This window comes from Platichthys flesus, chromosome 10 (assembly GCF_949316205.1).
Source record: "Platichthys flesus chromosome 10, fPlaFle2.1, whole genome shotgun sequence".
Taxonomy (NCBI): domain Eukaryota; kingdom Metazoa; phylum Chordata; class Actinopteri; order Pleuronectiformes; family Pleuronectidae; genus Platichthys; species Platichthys flesus.
This window is the reverse complement of record NC_084954.1, coordinates 4,585,882-4,603,523: the sequence shown is the minus strand read 5'-3', so window position 1 is coordinate 4,603,523 and position 17,642 is coordinate 4,585,882. Positions and strand designations below refer to the sequence as shown.

General features: G+C 43.5%; 1 protein-coding gene across 2 annotated transcripts; it reads left to right on the top strand.

Moving 5' to 3' along the window:
- The first annotated feature begins 1,934 nt into the window (after positions 1-1,934).
- On the top strand, positions 1,935-17,039 carry gng2 (guanine nucleotide binding protein (G protein), gamma 2). Of its 2 annotated transcripts, XM_062398096.1 has the most exons (5): positions 1,935-2,019; positions 2,394-2,478; positions 10,906-10,982; positions 15,141-15,261; positions 15,910-17,039. In XM_062398096.1, the coding sequence occupies exons 4-5, from the start codon at positions 15,175-15,177 to the stop codon at positions 16,036-16,038; spliced, it is 216 nt and encodes a 71-aa protein (XP_062254080.1). In that variant the 5' UTR covers positions 1,935-2,019; positions 2,394-2,478; positions 10,906-10,982; positions 15,141-15,174; the 3' UTR covers positions 16,039-17,039. The 2 variants fall into 2 exon arrangements, with proteins under 2 accessions (XP_062254080.1, XP_062254079.1); XM_062398095.1 differs by lacking the exon at positions 1,935-2,019 and having other exon boundaries at positions 2,210-2,478.
- Positions 17,040-17,642: the final 603 nt, after the last annotated feature.

Below are 17,642 nucleotides of genomic sequence, written 5' to 3'. Positions count from 1 at the left end.
CCCCCACTAAAAGGTTAAGTGATTTCAAATACAACAATAGATTCTATTTATTGATAGCAAAATCCCCAACACGCTAGTTTAGCTATTTTTTTCCGAGTTGCTCTTCTTGCACATATGGTTTTGATGCTTTACCTTCAACTTTAAAATACTCTGTGGTTTTCTATTGGATTCAAGTCAAGAGAAGTGGCCGGATCATCGTTTTCACTCTGTTCTTTTTTCCAAACCCTTACTGTGTGTTTGAGATCATGGCCATGTTGGAAAGTTCCTCTCCTACCAAGTCATATTTTGATTCAGTGTTTGGCTCCAATGATTCATAGTGTTCTGTATTAGTGCATTTATTTGTTGCATTCATATAGTATCGACTATGAACTTCATCTCCCCTGCTCTCATGCTTCCGCCGCCATGTTTCCCCGTGAGGTCACTGGGGCCATGACAAACATACTGGTTAACGGTGAAAATATTAAGCTAAAATAATTGTTGAAATCATTTGAAAAGTTGAATAAACATTTTAGAGAATTAGCTGAAATGCATAAACACTTAAAACAGGAAGTAACACAGCTTGTCACTTAAAACATCCATTACCAATGCAGACTTACATTGATCAAATGAATAGTAATATAATTCAGAGACAAATACAAACATCTAGTTTATAATCCATTCATAAAAACATGACATATGGAGGTGTGTACTGGAGCTCATCTGATAAGACTCTCGGGGCACATCAGGACAGAAGATGTTGGGAAACACTGGCCCAGTGGACCCAGGAAGGTCTGTCCCTGTTATCCTGGTGACAGAGGCTTCCTGTGTTCTCCTTCACAGGAACCATGACTCACTAATTCTCCGTCCTCCTCCTCCAGATCCTCTCACCGTCTCTCGCCGGTTGTGTGCTGTTACTGTACGGCTCAAGGAGAATAACATCTGCATGAATGAAGCTGAGGAAAGTGTGATTCACAGAAAACGAGATGTGCGGTGGAGACAGCAGGGCAAAGATGAGTAACGTTCACTGAGTTTACCTGCAGGCGAAGAACACGCGCACGAGAGCAGATGTACGGTATGATCCTTTTAGAACAGATGCTTCTGCACGTGCATGAACAATTCTCTTAATATTGACAATTATAATGTTTAGAAATGATTAAATCCAGATAATGACTGTTAAAGACACGTGTCCACAATATCCCAGATGCAGAATCTGCCATATTGCGTTGATGACACCATTTAGAGACAGACTCTGCACAGACGCGTTTGGTGGATGAGGCCGTGATATCAAGGTCCTGCCACTACACACTCTCCACCAATTGTAAGTCAGTGACTGCTGTCAATCATGATGCTCGATTATACATCAGTGTGATAAGAATGATCTAAATTGAGACTGGCTTTGCTTTTTCGGGAGCTGTCATGTCGTCCATCTTTATATACAGTCCATCATCCAGATGTGCAGCCCCATGTCTATTTCAAAATATTCTATTTAAATATGTCAATTTAGGTTTTCAAATCTCCTGCTTCTACATTAACATATGTGAACACTATTGACCAGAAACAGGATCTCTTCTGTCAAGGCAACACACACAAACAATGCTGCGCATTAGATCTTGCTCATCTCCTCCTAATCAAATACATCCTGTACATTCTCTGTGATGTGTGAACGAGCCATGTGTGTGTGCAGCCCTGTGTTTGTTTATGTGTGTTGCTCAAGCTTTGTAGTGCCGTTGCTGGGACACTCATTCTCTTCTCTATCTTCTTTTTTTTGGTTTTAATCTTTGATGGTTCACTGTTGTGCACAAGTGGTGTAAAGCCACAGCGCTGGCAGTGTCATGTCACACGTCATGTTTGCAATGCAGGATGTTGCCGCTGTGGTCAAGTGTTGAATGAATGTTTTTCTCTTCGAGAGAGTACAGTAGCAGCTAGTGAGTCAAATATGAGTTAAGAAAGAAGAAAACATGCTGAGGAGAGCTGTGCAGGAGCTGGCATGAATATTTATCAGCAGGGAAATCCACCTCGTCCAGACTGTCTTCTGTCCTGGTATGCATTTGTTTACTGTAGGTGTTTAGAGAGACAGTCAAGGCTTTTCCTGTGGACCTCTGGGAGATGAAGGGAGTGTGTCCCTAAAGCAGAAAAGAGAAGACGGAGAGAGCGAGGGAGAGGAAGAGGAGGAGGAGGGGGTGGGTGGTTTCTTGCAGCCTGAGCATTTGGCTGAAGGGTGGAGACTCAGAGCAGCAGCGAGGAGGGAGGCAGGGAGGATCTCAGCTGGAGCATAGAGAGAGAGCGAGAGAGGGAGAGGCATACAGAGAGAGGAGTGTGTGCGTTGGATGTACTCGCCTGCCTTGCTGACTGACTGACAGACAGACTGTGTGTGTGTGTGTCTGTGTGTGTGTGTGTGTGTTTGTGTGTGACAGAACGAGAGAAAATCGCGTGGACACTACTCTGCAGGACTGGATACGTCTGGCAGCACAGGAGGAGAACACGCACACTCAAAGAAAGGTAGGATTATTCTACATTACTGGAGGCAGGTGTTGTTTCATATTGAATTTCGGTCCCGCTGACATCTGGGTTGATTGCATCCAAAACAGGGTGTGTTCCAGAGGAGCAGGGGTGGGGGGGTTTCAGGTCCACACTGTCATTTTGTCAGCGCTCGAGGGGCGAGATGCTGGTTTGCATCATGGAATCCCCTCCTACCTCTGAAAATCTAGAAAAAAAACATCCCTCCTGCTGCTTTATTCCCCTCACCTCCCTTCATGTGTACGTTCGAGGGGAATAAGAGAATGAACGGCCGTTCTCTTCTCCCACCCACCCTCCCTCTTCTTCCCTCAGGATTGGGCAGATCTTATAATGTGGAGCCAGAGGAATTAAGGGCATCTGTTTCTAAAGGGATATTTGCACCAGGACAGAGAATGAGACAGATGAAAAAAAGGGGGATGTGGCATACAAGAAGAGGGGGGGGGGGGGGGGGATGCAAGAGTCGTGTGGGGGGGCCGAGGAAAACCAGAGAAGAAACCGACACGCCTCCCGCAAGGTTTTCCAGCCACTCTCAACCCTCTCGCCCCCCCAATACCTTGAGGAGAAAGCTGTTGACCACACACGAGCTCCGTGTAGTGGTTGTATCAGGCAGATGGCGATGGGAAGGGAGGTGAAGGAGGGGGGGAGGTTGTGTTTTTATGCTGTTCATAGATAACGTCTCAGACACCGGGCTGCATTCACAAGTAAACCGAGAAAAAGGGAACAGGATGTGCTGTTTTTCCCACTCTCAGCTTGTCATGCGAAAGCACCGTCATGCACAACTCGCATTAAATCGTCCAATCGTGTGTTATACATGCAGGCCTGTTACAAATTGCACACAGCGAGTCAGAATTACGCAAGAGCTCACGTCCAGGCAGCTCGTACTGTATCTCCAAGGCCAGCAGCTCCAAGGCCACAGGTCTGTTCACACGTCAGTGTTGAGGCTACAAGAGACGTTCAGTGTTACACAGGGAAGAGTCCAGAACCCTGAGTGTATCTGCATCACAGTAGAAAGTAGTGAGCACTACAGGGGAAAAGGGAGGGATCACAGAGGAGAATAAGGAAACAGGAGCAGCCGTTCACTCTTTGCTGACCACTTTGACCTCTCCACTCCCTTCACACCCGTCCACTGAAAGAATTCTTCACTTTCAAATCAAAATGTGAGTCGTTCTTCCCCAAAGCATCTGTCTGGCTGAAGTCATGTCAGCCTGAACCTGAAACCTCTAAAACAGAGTAACCTGTGTGTCTGAGATGAGGAGGGCTTCAGAGGGACGAGTAACACGAGGAAGGAAGGATGTTGTTGCCCTGGAGGCCTCGACCTTTGTACTGGCTGCACCTGTTTGTTTCAAACTGTGTTGATTTTGGGTTTGGAGCTTACTCGAGCGTGTTGTGGTTTGTCACGATAGAAGCATCCAAGTCAACTCTCGTGTTCTGTCCAGCCAGCTCTCAACTTTTCCATAGTCCTTGACTTTTCAAGTCTTAATTCAAGTCTTCAGGGACCCAGAGCTCTCAGGGTCAAAGGAGCTTTTCAGTCTTTTGTGGTCTTATCTTGTCCAATCAAGGCCTGAGACAAGCACAATCATCACAGGAGTTTTTAGTCCCTGTTTTTGTTACTCAAGTCTGAATTGATGTCAATGTCTCAAATCTCAAATCGACACTTCTTTCTCAAACTCGTCCTTTAGGGTAAAATATGATCTTGCTCTTAATGTTAAAATCAAGTCTTTAGGAAGTGAAGCCCCTCAAGTTTCACAGAAGCCAGATTTTAGACTGAAATCCAGACTTTTGTGACTTGGGTCCAACTCTATCAGAGCTGGTTTTAGGCTTCACAGATCAAATACAAGGCTGGATCTTGTCCAACCAAGATTCAAATCAAGACCAAGTAAAGTCAGGTCTCACAGTAGTCAATCATAACTCCTCATATTTGTGACTCAAGCTTAACCAATCAGCTTCTTTGACTCTTCGTGGGTAATTCCAACCAGCTCACAAGAAAAGCAGCTGAAGTCCATTAGAAGAAAAGTCTCAAGTGCTCCATTGGTGACTTAAGTCTAGCCGAGATCTAACTCTACCTAAGACTAGCTAACCTCTTTTATGTGTTTTGAGACATTTAAAGTCTCATGTCAAATTTTTAATTCTTACGGACAAAACCCAAGAATTTTATATTTTTGCTGTTAAATCCCAATCCAAGTCTTGAGTCAAGGCCAAAGTCCGTCCAAGTCTCAGGTCCTTGAAGTCAGAGTCAATGCAAATGTTCACAGAACTGCATCTTCAAGTCTTTTAGGTAAATGCTGACCAGACAGACGCTCTCAGTCAGTTTCTGGCTGTGTGGATGAATCTATGGCAGATTCTTCCCTCAAGTCAGATGCACTTTCATTACCTTCCAGTCGGTTAGAGCAAGTCGGGCTCTGAGTCTCTCTGAGGAGCTCACTCACACTCTCAGCAGGATCTAAACAAGCCCGGATGTTTGTAATATTGTTAACAGCCCAGGAGTCTGGCCGTGTTATTCTTGGCATGCAGATTGATTCCAGAGGAAAAGTGTGTTCGTGCCTCCAAACTCAAATGCACTAATACTGCTCATTCCAGCCTGGTAAAGCACAGAGATGAGAGCCTAATATTCACAAGATATGGTAAAGGTCATCATCTGTGGCATGGGGGGGGGGGGCTAACCTTTTCAATTTGGCCACCACAGCGAGCAATTCCAAATATGACTTCCACAGTGGAAAAGAAGCTCCACACAATGGTTGGTTTCATGTCGAATTGGCCAGGGGATTTCAATAAAACCATCACCAGCATTATTTGGCTGGTGTTAATTTTCCACCCTGGTCGGACAAAAGCACACATGCGCCTTTTCTGTGACTACAAAGCTTCCAAAGCTCTGTAGCCATTCCTGTGACAGCAGTGCCGTACATTGTTTCTACCCCACTAACTACACGGCTGTTACATAACACACACATATCAAAGGTTTTAAACACGGGTCTTTTAAACGTTCAAGGACAATAGAAGCACTTGGTCATCGCTTTAATCTAACAAAGAAGAAACATGCTGATCCTTGATCGTCTGATTTAATAAACACAATTTCAAATTTGCACTCCCTGGAGCCATGAGCATCCTCCCTGCTGCATCCTTGACTCCCAGGGGATGCATCATTTCCTGGGCCACTGCCTCCCCCCCCCCCCCCTTCTGGGACCTAGATTAACCCTCAACACACACACACATATCATGGGCATACACACACACACGCACACACACTGCAACCTCTAAGATGGCAGGATGGGCAGGGCATGCTGGGGGTGGCACAGATGTCCGGGCTAATCGAATGATCACGGGTGGTGGCGGTCTGACCGAGAGGCGGCAACACGAGGTGAAACCAAAACACAAACTGGGTATCGCTCCTTCTAAAAGGAACTGAATGGATAGGGTTACTGTTTGTACTGGGATTTATTTTAATGGAAGTGCCAGCTGTGGTGCACTCGCTGGCATTCTGTCGACATGTGTGTGGTTCTTTTCACCAAGGAGTTGGGTGAAAAGTAAGATATTCCCAGTATCTTATGGGTTGAGGCTTTGACATGAATAAAACATTTAAAAGTGAATAAAGATGCTAAAGGTTTGGTGCTTTATAATGGTCGTATAACTTTCACTACTACTAAATATTTCACCAGACAAAAACCTCCCTCTGAACATGCTTCCTTCACACAGTGTGGCTCCGAACCACAAAGGTCCCATTAGACGCCTCTCAGGGTAGTAAATTCAGGCCATAGACTCTAAATGTTACGTGATAATAGGACCTTCTTCTTCACATCTTGGGTGCTCTATTTTGGGGGCTAACCTTTTCCAAATGTCCCATATTCCTGTATAAAGGTTGTTGGAGGCTGCTGTGATGTGAGGTCCAGGTCTGAGAGCTGCTCACATCCTGGTGTTTTCAGGAATAGTGATGTAGAGAGAGGCTCAGCTGTCAGACTCGGCGTCCTCGTCCCCAGGCGATCGCGTCCTGACGGCTCCGTGTCCCAACTCTTTCTCTTTGTGTTTCATGTGCAGGGGGAGCGGTGACCTTCCACCGATTCAAGGACAGGGATCTGTGCTATATTACATTCAATAGTCAATATCCTCTTGAATGTGTTCATTAATAACTCCAGAGGTCAGTTTTAAATTACTTCTCTTTGCTGCGGTCGCTGTGAAACACTCAGGAAGGAGGATGTTACCGCCACTTTTATCTTCCTGTGAAACTTTACGTTCCTAGTTCCAGCTCTTCTTTTATTTTTATCTCACTCCATCAACATCTCCTATCGATTTACGACTCTGTAAATCTTTGTTTAGCAGAGCGTGCCCTTCACCGCCTCTTATTTCCTAGTGACATCGCAGAGTGTACCTCATTGTCCTATGACACACTGAGGATGGTGCAGTCGCTGAGTCACACTGCGAGGGCTCGGAGGACTTCCACTGACACATTGTCTTTGAAAAATATATATATACATTTCCTTAAATCCACAGGGGGGCTCAGGATTCATTTTGTGGGTTTTGTAGTAAAACACTTACTCCAGAAAGATAATGAGTCTCTCAGCACAGAAAAGGGCCGTGTCAGCATCTACAGTAACCAAACTGGAGTCAGGAGTTTTGTTCTGTGATGTTAAATTAACATTCCAGTCACTTCACCCAAATCACCCCCTATTTCTAAGATAGTCTTCAACAGTCATCAATCACCCAGTTAAGAATCAACTGACATTTAATTGAAAACCTCTCCTGTACAGTGAAGGTCCAAACATGGCTTAGCAACCAGTCAAGCTTTGAACTTCACTTCCTTCTCAGTCAGTTACTTGACCTTTTATCATTATGTCCCATATATGGTGCAGTGGTTAGCAATGTCTCCTCACAGCAAAAAAGTTCCTGAGCTTGAACAACTTTCGGCATGTGGCCTTTTCATGTTCTCCACAGTCCATAAACATTCTGTCAATTAAAGACTTTAAATTGTCCGTAGACGTGAATGTGAGTTTGAATGGTTTGTCTCTTTATGTCCTTGATATGCTGGGTACACTGGGATTGGTTCTGCGACTCCCAAATGACAAGTGGTCTAGATTATGGGTTGATCAAGTATGTCTCCATCAATTGCAAATTCGAAAAAACCCTTTTCCAAGTCAGCATTGTGGAGCTGTCGGTCAGTTGTTGTGAAAGGATGGAAAGATTGACAAGTACAGCAACAATAACACATGGGACAGGGCTTAGTAAACTGTCAGTTGTTTGCGTCTGCAGCTTATGTGGCCCTCACAACTTAGTCCCTGTTTTGGCTCAGCAGGGGTCCCATCCTGCCTCCGCTCGGTCCCTGCAGACCCTCGCAGGTTAATCACTGGCTCTCCAGGGTCCAGATAACAGAGCCAGGGACAGATTTTTAATTACCACGCTCTGATTTCACACGCTGGGCATCGTAGAGGACAGAACACTCCCTGCTTGGCCGCCTTACTTTCTCTCTTTGGATGGAGTGAAGGGTAAAACAAAGGCAGGATAATAAGGTGTGCACTACAGTAGGAGAACGGGGGAGAAAGAGGGAGGATGATCCAAGCTGAGAGTCAACGTGTGCGGGGAGTACGTGAGAGATCGTCATTCTCGGCAGGCCAGGAATTATATTTTCCTCACCAGGATGTTTCCTGCGGTGCTTCATCAGCCTTTAAGTCTGCGACACCCAGAGTCGAGCAGCAGCCATAATCACATCTGTGGAGGGCCGTGACATGAACACAGCCCCCCCGAAAACCCCGGAGGAAGGGGTTCAAAACGGCTCCAAATGGCAGCGTGAGGACGGCAGAGGGGGTCAGATTGATTTGGTGGAGGTGGCAGGAGGACAGAGCTGCTGGGGGGGGCTTAGTCCCATCACTGAACACCTGTCGGCCACAGGAGGGAGGGATGGGAAGCAGGAGGCCGGAACGCAGGATAGAAATGGATCAGCAGACACATCACCTGGACATATTTTTTCTTCTTTCCTCTCTCAGTGCAGTTTAGCCCAAGATGCTTTGCCGGCATTAAGTAAGAGAACAATATTGCCAGAGCATCAAGATTGAAAAAGATCTGCTTGCTCTCTCTGTTCTCGCTTGCACACTTGCATTAATGTGATGACACAGATGGTGTACAAGCAAAATCTAATTGTGCAATTTCCTTTTTTAAGAACCTTTTTCTCATACAAGAGTGGAGAAAACACAACGAAGGTGTTGGGACTGCTGTAGGAGGAAGTCAACAACACGCTAATTCATGTTATGAAGCATTTAGCTGCTAAAAATAAAAATATTTTGCCTGGGGGTTGGGAGGAGAGCGAGAACAGAGCTATTCAGGAAAGGGTATAATCATCAGGTGACCGTAAACACAACACAAATAAAGTTGTTTTGCATCTGTGCCACGTGTCATTGGCTAACAAGTGAAATCAGTATATGCACATTTAATTTCAAACAACTTTTTGATCGGGTATCGTGTTTTTTAGCTGCTCTATATTGGTTAAGAGAGTTAAATACAGATTTTTATTAACATATCATTAGAGGGCTTATTTGGAGGTGGAAAAAACTAAAATAATACTCTACTAATATGTTGACACACGTTTCCATGCAAATTCAGTGGAAGAACAAACACTATAATACGATAGAAACCTTCCCATCCTCACTAAGTCCAAACCAGCAACAACACACAGTCAAGCTTATTTCCTGAGAAAGGTAAATGTGAGTCTGCCGAGTGAGGAGCCGGATGTCTCCGAGGGCGAGCACATGCTCTGAGCAAATACAACTTGGTTACATGCTCCAGGTCATGTGACTGTTTGTCATCGGAACCTGTTTCTCCAGCAGGAAAGATAATGTCAATAACGGTGATGAGTTGATGCAGTTTTGCATATTTTCCGACTCCTGAAACGCCCTCAGTGGTTTTCAGTTAATATGTAAAAGAACTGACAAAGAAATATGCAAAAAAAGGAGACCGTTCCATTTCTTTTCCATTTGGATTGTGCGACATTTATTGTATTTAATACGATTATTTATTAAAATGTATATCAAATTAATTGGATTGTGTCAATGTTTCATTCAAAGTCAACAGGGTCTATAATTTGAAGGTCCTTCAAACATCAAATCCGTTAAATTGATTCCAACCCTGCATTCAACTCTGCATTTTATTTGTTGAATTAAAATATGAACACACATGTAGGTAAATCAATGTTAGATCTTAGTCAAAATAAAGTCAAAGTGTTGTTTGGTATTTCATGAGAGCAGAACATTCCATGTGAAAACCCATGAGACCATCCTGCTACACACTGAAACCCTCCAGCGAATAGTTCAAGATTCACTGCGCTGATAAAATAATTACACATGTTGCATAACACGTTGTAACAGTGAAGATTAATGACGCCAGAGGGAATCAGGTCTGATGATAGTGCTGCTGCTCTGTCTTCTATTTGTTTCTTTAATCTCCGAGCAGTGTCGGTGTCACTGGGAAACTCTGGCTGCTCTGGCTTGTGAGTGGATGCTTCCATGTAGCGCTGCGTTTTGTGCGGTCGTGATTGACGATGGGTAGAATTCCCTTCCTCTGCAGATCTTCTCATGCAGGGTAATTGGCCCATTTATCAAATGCAGCCGAGTGAATGTGTTGGACCAGAGGACGAGAGACAGAGGAGTGGGTAGAAAAGAGAGAAGGGAACCGGTCAGAACTGACAGGACAGTAGATTCAGTAGTAGCGTGTCCAGCCAGTTAGCTTAGCTTTGCTTAGCATGACGACTGATGGGTAATTACTGGACTTAGTGCCTACAAGTCTCTAAGCTAAGCTAAGCTAAGCTAACCAGCTGGTGGCTCTAGCTTGATTGACAGACAGATAGAAGTGTCACCGAAATCTACAAATCACATTTTTCCCAACATTTCAGATTGTTGTCAGATTTCCCGATGTTTTGGCTTCACTTTCGGGATCTGTTGTCCATCTTTAGAAACAGTAGTTAGTGCTAAACATCACAATAAAAGAACCTGAAGGCAAATAACCCTGCAACTTCTTGTTGTTCCAGAATAGCCGATCAACAGTTGTCCCTATTTCCAGTCTGAGCTAAGATGAAGTAGTTGCAGCCTCATGTTTACTGCACAGACATAAAACTGGTATCAATCTTCCTGTCTGACTTTTGGCATTTCCAACAAGAGTTGAACTATTCCTTTAAATGCATGACTTCCCTCTGTAGTTTGTGGTTGTGTATTCCCATCAGTGTTTATCTTTGAGGCCTTGAGTTTGTAGGAATGAGCTGTGACATTCTGACACACAGTGACCAGAAGACAGAGGCTACACACACACACACACACACACACACACACACACAAAGTCGTGGCATCATTTATCTGGAATGCAGAAATGAAAGCGCACAGAGCGTCTTCCTCTGATCAGCGTCTAAATGTCACTGTCTGTATCTCTGTCTGTTTGCAGAGAGCGAGCTGGACACAAACTGCTGACTGAACTGCAGGAGGACACCGGGGCAGAGCGCGGAGGAGCGAGCAGACAAGGTAAGTCACGTCAAGACAAGAGGAACAGGCAGTGCAGCATTATGAGAGGAGGCAGAGACCGGCAGGAGGGGTCAGCGATGACAGCACCTTCGAGCCGCTCACAAACTTCCTGCTTGCCACTTGTGCAACAGCGAAGAGTTTTTGAATTGGTGGCGACAGCTGACACAGTTGAGGCCTGCGTCCATCGGGATGCATTATTTATCAGTGCCCACATTAATCAGCATGTTGACACCGTGTGCAACATCTCAGGGTGTTATGGGCAGCTGATAGCACCGAGGGAAGGAAGGAAGATAGAACATTGGGTAGCGGATAAATGATATCCTGAAAGAATGAGTAAACCAACCTCCAAAACCAAAAGGCCAGGCCGCTGTATTCTCTGCTTATCTTTAATTTGAGATCCTTTCAGCTGCCTTCAAGGTACCAGCTCTTCCGCTTGATGCCTCACCCCCCCACCCCTTCCCCTTCCTAGATATGAAAATGTCAGGGTGGCATTTCCGCACGCTCCTCCGACAATAAACAGGAAACAAACTTTGTGGACGCAGTGACAGTTTTGTTAAATAGCTTATCTCATAGATTTAGATGTTTTACATATTTTACACATGAAACACGCGCCCATAACACGGCAGCTTTTTTATTTCTACACATTATTGTGGTACAAATCGATTCATTTTGTTTTAATTTGTTATCTGATGCTATAAAAACAGGGATGAAACCTCCTGATTCACAGCTGAGACTGACTCTTGATTTCTCCTTTCCAATGACAAAAGTCTTCCCTCGTATTTAAGCCCCTTAAGAGGCTGTATTTTATTTTATTTTATGATATTTACCAAAACCATCATGTCTCTGTGTCAGTCTCACATTAAACTAGGTTATTGTCTCAGTGTCTGATCGTTTTCTGTAAAAACACGAAGCCCTACTTTTTCATAGACATCCCAGAAGCCTTTAAAGAGGGACGTCTCTCCCTATCAATAGTCTGGTGTTGGTCTGGCCTGTTTTGACGTCTCCCCTGAGTGTGGAAACAATGTTATGGCCTCGAAACATTACAAAGACAAATTTCTACTCAGAATTCTCACCTTGTAAGAAGTCTATGGCCTATTTTTGTGTTTTGGCGAGGTATAATTCTGAGTAACAACATATTTTTGCTTAAAATTATCCAAAAAATAGATCAGCGTTTGAATGATGTGTGATAGAGAAAGTGCTGCACATAGATGCACCGTAAGAATGTGTGTGGTCATCAGGAGGAGAAAAGGGATATACAAATTATATTTCAAACCTAAAACGTTGCATATAATACACCGAACCTGCTCCATCTGTGATTTTAAGATAACACAGGAACGTTGGCATATGGCTTCCACACAGGGAACCCAGATTATTGTATTTTAACCCCACAAGGATGTAAATACGCTGAAGCCAGGAGTCCACTGGGAGGAAGTAATCCAAAACCCCTCCAGCTGGTGTAAACACGACCTCCAATCATTTCCTTTCCTCTGTTTCTCCACATTACTTCTCCTTTTTAAAGCAAAAACCTTTTGGGACGTTTTTTGTAGTAACATATTTACCTGCTGTTCAGACTTGTACCCGTCTCATTCATAAGAAGAGGAATCTGACAACACAACAGATGTAGAATTATATATTCTGACACCAAGCTCAGTTTGAAATCACCATAAAAGGTGAAACTCTCAAACCAGGATCCCTCTGCTGCACTAACTGTAAAATACAATGTTTATTAAATCTGCACAGTCCACTGCAGGTTTTGCTCATGAATCATCTTCAGGTTGTCACTTGGTTTATACACAGACGCTGGTTCGAGATATTCCAGCTCAGGTCAGAAGAGTTTTTCAGCCTTAAAGTGGGAATTAAGATTTTCATCACTCTTGAAATGTCAAAGAATAAGACACAAGTCAATTCAGGCTCATGCTATGCATAGAGACATTATAAGCGTGGATATAAACACCCTCACTGTAAACACTGTCAACTTCAAACCTGAAGCAACGAAACACTTTGTAGATGAATTAGTCGTCCGACAGAAAATCTCAGATTTATTGTAGAAGCAAGATTATTAAAATACAGTTCATCTTCTAATCAGACACTGCAAACAGTGATAACTTGTACATATAGATATAATAGACTAATGTGCAGTAGAGCAATGAGGTATTATAATAGAGAAATATAAAAAGGTATTTGGATATTGCAGAAAATATACATTCACGGAAAAACAATATGACACGCTAGAGGAAATAAGAAAGGCCTCATGCATTTCCTTTTAATAAATACAAATATGAAGACAACACTCTGGGCCCTGAGAATTAGTTGTTCTGTTTTAAGATTGAACGATTAATAAAGAAAATGATTAGGAAACAAAGAAAGTACAACAACATCATTAACCACATATTGGAATCAGTGGAAAATGTGTGTATGTGGGTTATCAGAGCTCAACAAGAAACAGGAAACTCACATGGAAGAATACAAAGACCACAGAAAATAGAAGAAAGATACAGAACAGTATCACATTTAGTCCGATTCCTCTGGTACACATTGGGAGTTATCACGTGAAGCAGAGGAACCGGTGACCCTGTGCTGCGTTTGTGATTAACGAAGCACGTCAGGTCACCGGGGTTCAGGTCATGTGACACCAGAGACCTGATGAGCAGATGTGCCACCGTGGAGCATCATTATTCATGCTCGGCTCCTGCTCCGCGCTGAGATCAGTCTTGACCCCACACTGAGTGGCACCACCGAGCGTACGGACGGATGATGGAGGGAGGGAGGGGGGGGGTAGCACGGGGAGGATTGATCCCACACCCCGAGGAGGACGCTGTTTGAGAGCGCACGCAGCTGGATCCAGTTAATCAAACAGGGTATAAAAGGCAGAGAAGCAGCTGAGGACACGGAACTAAAACTGTGAAGCAAATACACACACACACACACACACACACACACAGGTGGAAGCTGTGAGGGGGGGGGGGTAGATGGCTGGTACAAGGTGGAAAAAACAGATGCTTCTATTCATATAGGACACAAGAAGTTTAATTCAATTCAACATCTGATCCCAACGAAACATTCTTAAGAACAACAAATTAGTGTAGAGTCTGAACTGGGGATTCCACTCTTCCGTCTGTGTGACACATACCGGGCAAACAAACACAATAGCATCCAACTTCTTGTAAAGGTTCCTGAGAGGTGACTAATCCCAACCAGCACCAGTAAAACAGGGACTTTGAATCTTAAAGCTGCTCTCATCAATATTTTCAGATCCTGTGGCACTGTTTCTGTCCCCGCCCCCTCAGTGTTGTTTCCAACAGCCACTGGCCCTTGAGGAACAAAACACCTCACATGAGCTCATTTGCTTCCTAGTTGACCTTTGCAGCTTTACTGGAGATATTAGATATTTAATTTTCAAGTGGTCCCGTCACTCACAAAATCAATTTTAGAAGAAATTCAAAAACCTACCAGGTAAAGCATCAATCTATCTTTAGAAGCCATGATTCAACATGAAGTGAAAGCTCAGCCCTGTCATTCGTAATATGAATAAACAACAATGCCGTGTTTATCCTGACTTTATTGAAATTTACTGTTTTGCATTTAACAAATGATAAGGTAAAGCAAACCACAGACACACACACACATATATATATATATATAAAACACTGGGCTGTGTTTGCATCTGCTGCCCCAGAGGTGACCGGTCTTACTTTGCGTCAGAAACTCACTCCATCACTTTATTGATTCATCGCTCCTCTCGTGCCCTCGTGTGACACTGAGGGCCAAGGCTGAAGAAAACAAAACAAAAGTTTGTATCTGGGGAAGCAGTAATGTCACTTATCCCTTTATCTGTTTTAAATATAGTGCAAGACAAAGCGCTGCCCCCCCCCTCACTCTCCTCCCCCGCCTCTCTGCCTCCCCCTCACTGTCATGGGCTGCCTAGCAACTGACACCATAAATAATATGCGTGTGTGTGTGTGTGTGTGCGTGTGTGTAATAAACAGGGTGTCTGTTAGTAGCAGTCCTCTTTGCATGCCTGGTGTATTATGGTGCTCGTCCTCATCAGTGTCACACTGTGGCTGAAGTAGATGATGTGTAACTCTCTCTCTCTCTCTCTCTCTCTCTCTCTCTCTCTCTCTCTCTCTCTCTCTCCCTCTCTCTCTCTCCTCCATGTAGACAGAGCACACAAGACCTGACTGATAGCGCCCCAATGGCGAGCAATAACACGGCCAGTATCGCACAAGCCAGGAAGCTGGTGGAGCAGCTGAAGATGGAGGCCAACATCGACAGGATAAAGGTCAGTTGACACGTTTTGGATCTTTTTTTAAATTCTCCACCATCCGGGCAGCTCCTCAACCCAATGAGATGGGAGATTGGAATCAATCTGCAGACTTTAATAGAAGGTCTCAGGTGTAAGTGGGCGAGCGATGTCGTGGAGCTCTCAGTCAGGTGTCCACACACTTCTTCTGATAATAGATTTCCAAGATCACTCTGTAGATAATAGAAAGACGATCTAAAGCTTGTATTGAATCCAAAAAATTATCATCAAATAATTATTCATCATATGATGTCATGAAGGAGTTCAAAACTACATGTTCACTGTATCTGTACAACATAGAAACCGACCTGAAGCTTATATAGACCCTGAAAACCATGTATATATCATATGGGGAGAATGATGTCATCATGATGTCACTGTGATATGAATACCATATGAAATAAGTTACCTGAATTGGGGTATATACAGTATATGACTATCCCCTCTCCCCTGTATCCAGATGTAATGCTAAGCTAACTGGCTGCTACCTGTAGTTTCTTAATTCCTTTATAGACATGAGAGCATCATCGATCTTGTCATAAAAACAAGTACATTCCCTAAAATGTCAAAGTACTTCTTAACACCTGTCGCCTGCTGACACGTGTGTGTTTGTGTTTTTAAATCCAGGTTTCAAAAGCAGCGGCGGACCTGATGTCGTACTGCGAAGCCCACGCCAAAGAGGACCCTCTGTTATCGCCGGTGCCGGCGTCGGAGAACCCGTTCAGGGAGAAGAAGTTCTTCTGTGCCATCCTGTAAACTCGGCATGGCCCCCCAGCAGCCTGCTCAGCGTGGGACTTTGAACGAGGACGTTCAAAATACGTAGATATCTTCTAGTAGGAGGGCATGGCGATAAATGCCCCCTCCCCCCCATTTCTCGAACGGCACCTACAGAGTGCACAAATTAAAACCAGAGTTAACATGTAAACATTAAAGGGGTTGTGATTGCTTTGTTGAGGGGGGAGGGGTAGCAGCATGTTGAAGGGGGTCGGTGCTTTTTAGATGAAACAAAAGGGATAATATTGATAATGAGGAGGAGGAGGAGGAGGAGGGGGAGTATGATGAAAACCCAGAGACGCAGAGTGATGGACAACCAGTCAACCGAGAAAAGTCTTCAGGTTGTGACGTGTACAAAACAAAACAAAAAATAGATAAAATGAGAATAAATATACTTCGTGGTTCTTTTGGGACTTCCAGATGTTCTGTTAGATGGTTTGTTGGTGGCTCGAGCTCCGTAGGACAGAAAAACAAAAAGTACGCCTTCCACTAGACACCACCTGAATCTTGGAATGTTTTTTAAGTTGTTTATTTTGTGTTTATTTGACCTTTCACCTAGATATCTTTCTATAACTGTACGTGATGACTGCTCTGTTAACTTCTTTTCTTTTCTTTTAATTTTTTTTACACCAACAGGTTAGTGAAAGCTTTTTTTAAATGGGATGTTTGAAAAAGTTTGATTCTGTGATTCTCTTTACATTACATTTACCTTTCTGAAAACCACCGGTCTCTGTGTATCTCAACATCCATCTGGCAAATGTGACGCCGTTTGTCTCCTTCAGATACAAACCCTCTTTCTACTCTTTGTATAAAATGACTAGCAAGTAAACTGTGCTGTGCTGTGAGTTCTGAAACCGTGGTGTCTGTATCTTTGTCTAATTGCATGAAACGAGCAGAACGAGCTTCTCTTTTCTTTCGTGTGGAGATTGTATGAAACAGGGTCCGGCCTAAAGAAATTAAAAGGAGAATGATTCAGTGTGGAATCGACAAGGACATCTCTCAAATCTAAGAGGAAAAACCACGATGAGCGTTTGCTGATCATGTTCTGCAGCACATTCGCAGTTTGGAGAAGTTGACTGCAGAAAACATCAGATTTGGGATTTGGTTTGGATGCTCGGGATAAACTTACATTTATTTATAGTAAAACTAAAAAATAAACTGTTTTAACCTTAAAATATTAATATGTTCACTTATTTTTCTTTAAATTAGTGGGGAAGAATAAACTTTTTCCTAAAATATGTAACAGTATAAAAATCGATATATCTGCTTTAAATAGAACTATTAAAACCCACATCATGTGTTTTCATCATTGCTTATAATTTGATATAAAATCCTTGGGATGGCTCGGTTGCACAATACAAGTTTGTGAAAAATGGATCAAAGCACCATTTTTTTCTGCTGCAGGAGATGATGCGCCCCCTACAGGTATTTTAAGTGCAACTGCGTGGATGACATAAATACATGTATTATTTTTTTTTATTTCACCTTTTTAGGATTTTGAGAACTTGCATCCTCTCATTACATGGGGTCACCGAACGTGGTAAAGAGAAAACACTAAATAAATACCAATGTGTGATCTCAGCTGG